The sequence below is a fragment of the Callorhinchus milii genome, unplaced genomic scaffold (assembly GCF_018977255.1).
Source record: "Callorhinchus milii isolate IMCB2004 unplaced genomic scaffold, IMCB_Cmil_1.0 Scaffold8, whole genome shotgun sequence".
Classification (NCBI taxonomy): domain Eukaryota; kingdom Metazoa; phylum Chordata; class Chondrichthyes; order Chimaeriformes; family Callorhinchidae; genus Callorhinchus; species Callorhinchus milii.
In genome coordinates, this window is record NW_024704749.1 from 20,625,302 (window position 1) to 20,635,499 (window position 10,198).

Below are 10,198 nucleotides of genomic sequence, written 5' to 3' on the forward strand. Positions count from 1 at the left end.
TTCCTGTGGCTGCTGTCTGGCGGCCTGGGGCTCGGTGCTGGCTGTGGTGGGGCTGACGGTGACCGGGCTGGCGTTGAGCAGAAGGATTCTCGACTCGGTGCTTGGTAACCTGGGGCTCTCCCTGCTTGGTGTCGGCTGCCTGGTCCTTACTGTCGCCTGCTTGATGGGCAGATACCAGGCTTACAGCAGAGGGAGGCGGCAGCGGAGAGACAGCATCAGCCGTCTGGTCACCGAGAAAGAGGGGGAGGAAGAGGGGGCGAGTGAGAAACTTACAGAGTGAGAGCATGAGAGACGAAGGGAGAGTGTGAGGGAAAAAGAGAGAGGGAGTAAGGGAGAGAGTGAAGGAGAGAGAGAGCGACGGAGAGACGCAGGGAGTGAAAGAGAGATGGAATGAGAGAGGGAAGAGGGGAGAGTGAGGGAGGGAGAATGAGAGGGAGAGAGGGATGAGGGAGGCAGAGAAAGTGAGGAAGAGGGAGTGAGAGAGGGAGTGAGAGATGGGGTGGGGAGGAGAGTGAGAGAGTGAGAGAGAAAGAGAGAAACATGGCAATCGATGTGTAGTTTTGAAACTGAATAAAGCTGAATGAGTGTGTGAGGGGCTCAGTGACTGAGTCTGGAACCTTTTACAGGGTTAATGAGCGTCTAAGTGGGGGCCATGAGAAATCTCACTTCTTCGTGCAGAGACAACAAATACCAAATTACATTAGTACAGCACCTTTCACGTCAGCAGGACGTCCCAAGGCACTGTGCTGTCCCAAGACAGAGGAACTCAATCACTCTCTCTCTGTATCTCAGTCTCTCTCTCCCTCTCTCTATCTAAACGAGAGAGCGGGGCAGGGAACAAGTGAGGGAGTTTAATTATCAGCCTAATTGTGTGTTTGCTTATACAGGGAGACAGGAAGCTGGATTTTAGTTGCGTTTGAGATGAACACTCACTCAGGGAGAGGTTTTCAGCATTTCCGCAGCAATTTACAGGCTAAAATTTGCCAGATTAGATCAAGGATAGTGAGGGAACAGTCAGTGACACAGGAGAGAGACTGAGCCTGATAGAGAGAGGGAGTTCTCAGTCTTTCTCTCTCTGTCTCTTACTCCCTCAACCTGGCTCAATCGCTGGGTATCAGCCTGGCTCAGCCACTCGCACTCTCACCTCTGAGTCAGAGGGTTTGTGGGTTCGAGGCCCCACATGTTGGGGACTTGGAAATAATATTGTGAAATAATATTGATAATGTTGGCACTTAAATTCACGACTGCGTGTCGTATACAGCTGTGCGCAATTGGCTGCCGCGTTTCACCCACAAAATAGTCAATTCACTTGACAATATATTCTGTGAAGCGCTTTGAGACGGCTCAATGACTTGATAAGGCCCTCTATCAAATGCGAGGATTATTATTATTATTGTTATTGTAATCACATAGTCTTAAGACGATGCTCCAGCACAGTGCTCTGTGTTGAACTGTATTAAAGGAAACCACTGTTTAACAACAAAATTGTGTGGATATTTCATTATTTATCAAATAATGAGTTTCCTCACACAGGATGTTTCCATAGTTTTGGACAGTTGATCCCACGATATACAACAACGTGGATTGATATAGTGCCCTCCACGCCTTCATAAACAGCGAAGGCTTCTCTGTGACTTTGGTGTATCACTGTGAAGCTCGTCTCTCTCCAATATGAATTTGCTGCTGCACTGACACTCTGTCCTTTCTGTTAAATGGTTTCTTTACACACTTCACAATTGAATGGTTTCTCTCTGGTGTGGGCCTGCTGATGGCCTGACAAGTGACCGACCTGACGTGTTAAGTGGCTTTTTACACAGGCTGCAATGAAAGGGCTTCTCTCTGGCGTGAGCTCTCAGATGGACTGACAGGACGACCGGATCTGTCAAACCCTATTTTACAGACGTCGCACCGAGAGCGTTTCACTCCCGGTGTGGGTTCTCTGGTGCATTGACACGTGATATCGAGATGAAGTAAATTGCTTTTCTACACAAAGCACATTCATCTCTCTCTCTCTCTCTCTCTCTACGCTGCGAGTCGCTGCTGCTGGTGGAGTGATGTCTACCATCGTTTTGCTAAACCGCTTCTGACGCGCAACGCAACGCAATCAAAAAGGTTTCTCTCCATCCAGCGGGAGCCCACCGACCGTTTGTGTGTGTGTGTGTGTGGGGGGGGGGGGGGAACGCCGCTGCGCGCAGTCGGCTGCCGCGTTTTCGCCCACAGACATATCCGGTCGCAAGTCACTGTACAGTCTGTTTCCGTGAAGCGCTTCGAGACGTCGAGAAGACGTGAAAAGCGCTGTATGGAGTGCCAGGATTACTACTATTATTATTATTATTATTATTATTATTGAGACGTTGAACCCTTTCTGTCCGGTGTGAATCCTGTGGGGCGTGTTTCACGGGTTACCGGACATGCTGACCCCCCCCCCCCACCCCGGTGACCCCGCGCTCAACCGCTTCTTACACCCGTCCGTCACGTTCAAGTGTGTTTCTCCCCGGGAGGTGGGTTGGGGGTGAGGGGGTGTGAGGGGGGGTTTCCTGGTGCCTCAGCAGTGCGGAGGGTGTGGACCACGTTCAAGCGGTCGGTCTCCGGTGCGAGTTCCTGCTCTACGCGGTGCGTTGACAGGTTTACCGGACCCGGTGAGGCCACTTTTCGGCACGCGTCACGGCTTCTCTCCGAGGCTGTGTCTCCCCGGCCTCTCCCTCCCTCTCTCCCTCTGCGGGCGGGCGGGCGGCCTGAGGGCAGCGCGCTGACTGGACAAGGACTGGTCCGTGCAGGTCGGACCTGACGGGGAGGGCCCTTCACACACACACACATACCGAGAGTCACACTGACAGACAAAGACACTCACTCACTGTCTGAACGACAACCACCTGCTGTTGACCAACCGTTACTGCGCAGCTCGCGACCCCGTGCCATTCAAACTCGGCCAATCAGCAGCGAGCCCTCCCTCCCCTGAACCACCAATGGCCACGCGCGGGGGGCGGGACCAGCGATCAGGTGCGGCGGGGGGGGCGGGGCGGGCCCAGGCTCCGGGTGATTGACATGACGGGCGGCCACACGAGAGGCGAAGTACTGGCCAATCAGCGGCGGTGTGTTGCAGTGGGCGGGCCCTGCGCCTCTGGCCTACGTTGGGTGGTGGAGCGGAGTCAGGGCGGCGGCGGCTCCGCGCTTTGTTCTCTCTCGCGCTCTTTCTCTGCCGCCATCATGGCCGCTCTGAGCGTCTCCAACCCCCCCGAGACCGGAGGCCGCTCACACTGAGCGAGGGCTGCAGGAGGCGCCGAGAGCCGGGCCTAACGAGCGGGGAGAAGGTGAATGAGTGGCGACCTGGGGGAGGGGCTGTGTCTGGGTGGAGAGGCTGTGTGTGTGGAGGGTGGGGCTGTGTCTATGGGGGAGGGGCTGTGTCTATGGGGGAGGGGCTGTGTCTATGGGGGAGGGGCTGTGTATGGGGGAGGGGCTGTGTATGGGGGAGGGGCTGTGTATGGGGAGGGGCTGTGTCTATGGGGGAGGGGCTGTGTAGTCGGGTGGGCGGAGCTGTCTTAGGAGGGGCTGTCTGGGAGGAGGGGCTGTGTCTGCGAGGGGCTGTGTGAGGAGGGGCTGTGTGTGGGGAGGGGCTTTGTGTGTGTGAGGAGGGGCTTTGTGTGTGTGAAGAGGGGCTTTGTGTATGAGGAGAGGCTTTGTGTGTGTGAGGAGGGGCTTTGTGTGTGTGAGGAGGGGCTTTGTGTGTGTGAGGAGGGGCTTTGTGTGTGTGAGGAGGGGCTTTGTGTGTGAGGAGGGGCCTTGTGTGAGGAGGGGCCGCGCGCGTGTGTGTGTGAGGAGGGGCCGCGCGCGCGTGTGTGGGGAGGGGCCGCGCGCGCGTGTGTGGGGAGGGGCCGCGCGCGCGTGTGTGGGGAGGGCCGCGCGCGCGTGTGTGGGGAGGGCCGCGCGCGCGTGTGTGGGGAGGGGCCGCGCGCGCGTGTGTGGGGAGGGGCCGCGCGCGCGCATGTGGGGAGTTACCGCGTGTGTGTGTGTGTGTGGGGCCGCGTGTGTGTGGGGAGGGAGGCCGCACGCGTGTGTGTGTGTGGGGAGGGGGTGCCGCACGCGCGTGTATGGGAAGGGGACGCGTGTGTGTGTGGCGAGGGGGCGCACACGTGTGGGGAGGGGCCGCGTGCTCGCGCGCGTGTGGGGGGCCGTGTGTGGGGGGAGGGGCCTCATGTGCATGGGGGGGGGGGTGGGGCCGGGGGGGGTGCGTTGTGGGCGGGCGGTTTTAATAACAAAAAGGTTTATTTTAATGAGGAAACTTTTGCTTTTTACAGCCGTCTTTCACAGACATTCCCACCTCTTTAGCAGCTGTATGTATATTGGTTCTGATGCATTAATTGTTGCTGGTGCTCAATTAGGGCACTTAGGGCTGGAACTTCAAACGATCCTCATTGGAGTCCAGTCCTTGTCAGCTACCTTAATAATAATAATAATAATAATAATAATCCTTGCATTTGATATAGCGCTTTTCACGTCAGGAGGACGTCCCAAAGCGCTTCACAGAACACACTGTAAAGTGAATTGACTGTATATTTGTGGGCGAACGCGGCAGCCATTGCGCACAGCAATGTCCCACAAACAGTCGTAGATTGAAAATGACCAATTTATTATTGTTTTTGGTTTTGGAGGGAATATTATTAGGCTCTGTGTGGAGTAAGGAAACTTGCCCAAGGTTTCGCCCTCTGCCTGGGATTGAACTCAGGTCTCTCACTTGCAAAGCGAGTGCTCTAACCACTGAGCTACAGGACTCCACCTGCCTCCATCTCAAGACCCTCCATCTCAAGACCCTCCATCTCAAGACCCTCCATCTCAACACCCTCCATCTCAACACCCTCCATCTCAACACCCTCCATCTCAACACCCTCCTCTTGGTCACCCTTCTACATCTGCCCTCCACCCCTTCTGATCCGAACTACCAGCTCGGCTGCAGCTCTCTGACTTGGAACGTCCTCCAGACGTGACAGGCACGATAACAAATGTAATTTGTTGTTGTTGATTGAGGCAACTTTTTTTTCAACAAAATCAAAAAAATAACAGCTCCTTTACACAAAAGGGGAGCGCCTATATCCATAGAAAGCAGGGACAGGATTTATCCTCCTGTCACACTCCGACACTTACCAACGATATTGAATTGGGGGAAATGACATCCTACCCCATGAAACGTGCGCTTATCGCTGAGTTGCATTGAAATGTGGGAAACGCATTTTAACCCTTCAGCGTAAAGTGAATTGACTGTATTTTTGTAGGATAAACGCGGCAGTCAATTGTGCGCAGCAGTGTCCCACAAACAGTTGTGGATTGAGTGCCAAAATAATTTTTATTTATTTTGAAGGAATTATTACCCCTGAAAAAGCGATCCGCCAATCGACTAACAACCGGTTTCCTACTTACTGCTAGAGACGTGTGGAGTAAGGAAACTTGCCCACCATTTCGTCCTGCCGGGAATCAAACCCAGGTCTCTCGCTTGTGAGGTGAGTGCTCTAACTACTGAGCTACAGGACTCTAGCGATGTGGAGTTGTATCAAATGGAAGGATTATTATTACTATTATGTCGTGACACTGGGAACCCAGGGCAGGAAACTCCCAACAATATATACAGATCTCAACCAATCAGTGCAAATATCTAAGTAACTTTCAGGACGCGTTTTGAGCTGAAACTGATGCTTTGTTTTTTTCTTTCCAGACTTTGGGGATTTTGTCACTGGCATTGGAAAGGAGTCTGAGGATGGAATCGGAGGTGCAGAGTGAAGCAGGAGAGTCTGAGATCTCAGCCAGCAGTCTGAGTGCCTCTAAAGATGACGTGCTTCTTTTCTGTGCCGTGTGTGGCAAGGGTTTCCATACTCCATCGGTGTTGGAAATTCATCAGCAGACCCACAGTGGTGAGAGAGTGTCTCGTTGCGGGGATTGTGGGAAGCGATTTAAGACGTCCTCTGATCTGCTAAAACACCAGGAGACCCACACCGGAGAGAAACCGTTTGAAAGCGGCCAGTGTAAAAAGCAGCTCACCAGATGCTTCAAGCTTCTGCAGCACCAGCAAACTCACACCGTAGAGAAAGTGTTTGAATGTGACGTGTGTAAGAAACGGTTTAATACATCCGGTAACCTGTCAACACACCAAAGAACCCACACCGGAGAGAAACCGTTTGAATGTGACGTGTGCAAGAAGCGCTTTAACACGTCGGGTAACCTGTCAACGCACTATAGAACCCACACTGGAGAAAAACCATTTCAATGTGATGTGTGCAAGAAGCGCTTTAACACGTCCGGTAACCTGTCAACGCATCTCAGGATTCACACCGGAGAGAAACCATTTGAATGCGACGTGTGTAAAAAGAGGTTTAACACGTCAGGTAACCTGTCAACGCACCATAGGACTCACAATGCAGAGAAACCGTTTGAATGTGGCCAATGTAAAAAGCGGTTTATCAAGTCCTCCACACTTCTGAAGCACCAGAGAACCCACAGTGGGGAGAAACCGTTCGAATGCGACGTGTGTAAGAAGCAGTTTAGCACGTCCGGTAACCTGTCATCGCACCGTAAGATTCACACTGGATAGAAATGGGTCGAATGAAATCTGTGTTTTAAAAAAAGTGATTGAACAAATCCGGAACACTGTGCTGGCATCAACGGTCTCATACCGGAGACAAACCGTTTAATAATAATCCTTGCATTTGATATAGCGCCTTATCACGTCTTGGAGACCCCTCCAAGCACTTCACAGAATATAGTGTAAAGTGGATTGACTGTATTTTGTGGGCGAAACGCGGCAGCCAATTGCGCACAGCAGTGTCCACAAACAGTCGTGGATTAAGTGACCAAATTTTTTTTAAAATGGGATGTGTGCAAGAAACGGATTAACACACATCACAGCTTGCACCGGAGAGAAACCATTTGAATGTGGTTTGTGTAAAAAGCAATTTACTTCATCTGATCACATGTCAATGCACCAGAGAACCCACACTGGGAGTGAAACGCTCTCGGTGTGAAGTCTGTAAAATAGGGTTTAACAGATGCAGTCGTCTGTCAGTCCATCTGAGAGCTCACACCAGAGAGAAGCCCTTTCATTGCAGCCTGTGTAAAAAGCCACTTAACACGTCAGGTCGGTCACTTGTCAGGCCATCAGCAGGCCCACACCAGAGAGAAACCATTCAAATGTGAAGTGTGTAAAGAACCATTTAACAGAAAGGACAGAGTGTCAGTGCAGCAGCAAATTCATATTGGAGAGAGACGAGCTTCACAGTGATACACCAAAGTCACTGCGAGGACCCTTCAAGATTACTGGTTTAATATGGGAAACAAGTCCTGTGTAACAACACTTTCTTATTATTTGATGAATGATGAAACAAAACGCACAAAATTTGGATGGTAAACAATAAGAGAGTCATTGTTTCTCCCGTCGTTTACACTATGATGCTCTTCATTGAATTTCTTCACTGACATTCAGAGCGTGTCGATGCATTTGGCTATTTTTGTTTTTATAGTTCGCCCTATTTATTTAGTATAGGCTATTCACTAATTTACCGTATCCGTGGCCCAGAAGAATCTTCGGGGAGGGCTTGTCCTGGTGTTCTCAGTGCATCATCAATCCCGAAGGAGACTCGCAGCCGGATACACCCCAAGTGCTCTGCGTTCTTTTTGAACACCTTGTAGGCATAATGGGTGGACTCCCAACACCCCAAGAGATATGAGCTCCAGGTATTTTGGGCAGTTCCAGTGGCCCTAAAGGATTTGCCGACATAGGGCACCACACTCTCCTCCAATTAAGAGTAACGGAGGAGAATGTGGTGCCCCATGAATCAGGGAATGTCTTGGTGATCCATTCCGTGATTGCTGGGGTATTAGAATATGTTATTTTGTGATTATGTGCCGTGGCCAGAATTGCATCGGTCTTGATTTGGCTGACCAACATCCAGGTGTACTGATTTTTATAAATGATTCAATTGAGCTTCATATACCTGTGGGGATCGAGAGCTCCAGGATCACCTGGAATCCTTTCTCAACTTTTGGGCAACGAACTTGCATACCTGGTCTTGCCTCCAGACACGGTTTGAATGCGTCCGAAAGCGCGACTAGGAGATATGAGCAAGTGTTTCACGGGATCAGCATTCACCATCGCACATGGTGTCGGCTCGTACCCTGCGACTTGCAGTCGGGAGCAGGTTGCTCGGACATGTATACGGTCAATTCAGGACGGACTGGTGAGAACTCCGGAGCCGCTTCCCGGTTACCCACTTTTGGTATCCCCCAACTAAATTGTTACCGGAGTCCACAGCTGTGACCGGCATTTCGTGTCATTGCCTGGCCCAAATGTTATTTGCCGCCTCCTGTGAATGGAAAGTCTCTTCCGCGAAACACTGCATCCATGTTTCCTCCAGAAGGCGTCTCTGGAAATGGGGTGGGGTATTACCTAGTGATGCACACCATGATAATTTGGTGAGGATCGGTATGGAGGTCCTAAAGGATGGTATCCCAAGGCCTCCATCCCTAGCGGGTATCGTTGAACGAAGTAACAAAGAAGCTCGAGGGGGTGAGCGCAAGGAGCCTAAACCACCATGAACCAGCAGATCCAGACGACCCATGTTCCACCATCCCCCCACCCACCAAGATGAGACGGTATTGGAGTTGAGGAATTAAACTATATGTGTTGTTGTAGTTTGAGGGGAGCCAAGAAAGGTTCTGGAGCCCATTTTCCAGGATGGACCCAACTAGACTACTCCCTCCCCCGCAGATGGAAATAGATTCCAAGATATTTAAGGTGAGCTATTGCAGAAAGGGGATTGAGTGGCTGATTGTTGACGGTGAAGGTTTGAGTGCCATCGATGAGATAGCTTCCGTCTCCCATTGATGACAATGAACAAAGTCTGTGGATTAAGTGATAATCCTATTGGGGAAAGAGCGGTGGAAACAAAATCTAGTAGGTTCTGCAGGCCTGTGGGGGTGGATGGGAACACAGAATGTCATTCGCAAATACTAATGCTGGTTATTGGAAGTTGCCCAGGCAAGCCCCAATGCCGGCTGGCATGTTGTTAATAATTTTGTCCATCACGGGGTTGAAGAGTAAGGGGGAGAGAGAATCTCTCTGCTTCACTCCCCTCGTCATGGAGATGGGTGCCACCTGGGCAATTTTTTATGTAAGTTGTAGAGTTAGTGTATGATGATCGGAGGTAATTTGTTAAAAGTAAAGGAAAGCTGTGTAATGCCACGGCTCTGAAGATTGAGCCAAAGTTAACAGTCAAATGCTTTACATACGTCAAGTGTCGCAACATGTAGGGGTATAAATTGTGTTGTGGATTATCTTAGAAGGGTGTCAAGGGCAATGATGTTTCCAGCCATCCTGTCACCTGTGCAGAGTACTGTTTAAGTGGGATTAGAGTGAACAATTGATGAGAAGCGTTTAGCCAATATTTTATGGAATAATCTGACAATGATCAAAGAAATTGTTAATGTTTGGAATAGGGAGGGTTCAGTAGGGGAAGAAACCTTGAGGATTAGGATAGTTCGATGTGATTTGAAAGGTAGGGGAAGGTAGGCATATAATAGCCATAAATTGAACTAGTTTGGTAATGTATTCATGAGATTTGAGACGTCTCCGGGCTACCACGGAGTAGTGAGTGGAGGTGGGTAACCAACGTCTGAGCGCAGGTCTCAGCAGAATCTGTGCTGGAATCAGGTGACGATTCACCACCCTGGGGAAGACCCATAGGGCCCTCTGCGCCACTGGAGGGAGGTGCAGAAGAGGGGAATGAGGTGTCTGGCGATGGGGAGTGATTCAGGGAAGCTGGGACAGCGAGAAGCTCCCATAAGTGCAAGATGCAGTTTGGCCTCCAGCGATGGCCTTTGGCGGCCTCCACAGCACGATGTGGAAGCCCATTGTGTACACCTTCAAACACACCGATGGTAGATGTTATAAACTGATTGCCCAGACTCCCCCACCTAACATGGGATGGCCTAGGGACATCCGGTGGCTGCCCAAAACAGAGCACTTGGAGTTGTTACCAGTTTGTTAAGGTAGTTTACCTATCTCATGGTTTTTGTCAGTTTTCTTTCCTTTAGGTCTGCCACAAATTAACCCAGCCCATCATGGACTGCTTCGCTGGCGAGACCAGGAAGAGGCTCCCCAGCAGTCGACCTGGGAGAGGCCCTCACCAGCGGGGAGGAGGTTTACATATTCTTCTCC

General features: G+C 51.1%; 1 protein-coding gene across 1 annotated transcript; it reads left to right on the forward strand.

The window, feature by feature from the left end:
• Positions 1-5,466: 5,466 nt before the first annotated feature.
• Positions 5,467-6,710, forward strand: LOC103184657 (gastrula zinc finger protein XlCGF71.1-like). The gene is made up of 2 exons (XM_007902794.1): positions 5,467-5,492; positions 5,705-6,710. Exon 2 carries the CDS (start codon positions 5,747-5,749, stop codon positions 6,575-6,577), a length of 831 nt encoding a protein of 276 aa, XP_007900985.1. The 5' UTR covers positions 5,467-5,492; positions 5,705-5,746; the 3' UTR covers positions 6,578-6,710.
• The last annotated feature ends 3,488 nt before the right edge of the window (positions 6,711-10,198 follow it).

Coding starts and splice junctions, on each gene's coding strand:
- LOC103184657 (XM_007902794.1), top strand. CDS start 5,747: ATGGAATCGGAGGTGCAGAGTGAAGCAGGAGAGTCTGAGATCTCAGCC.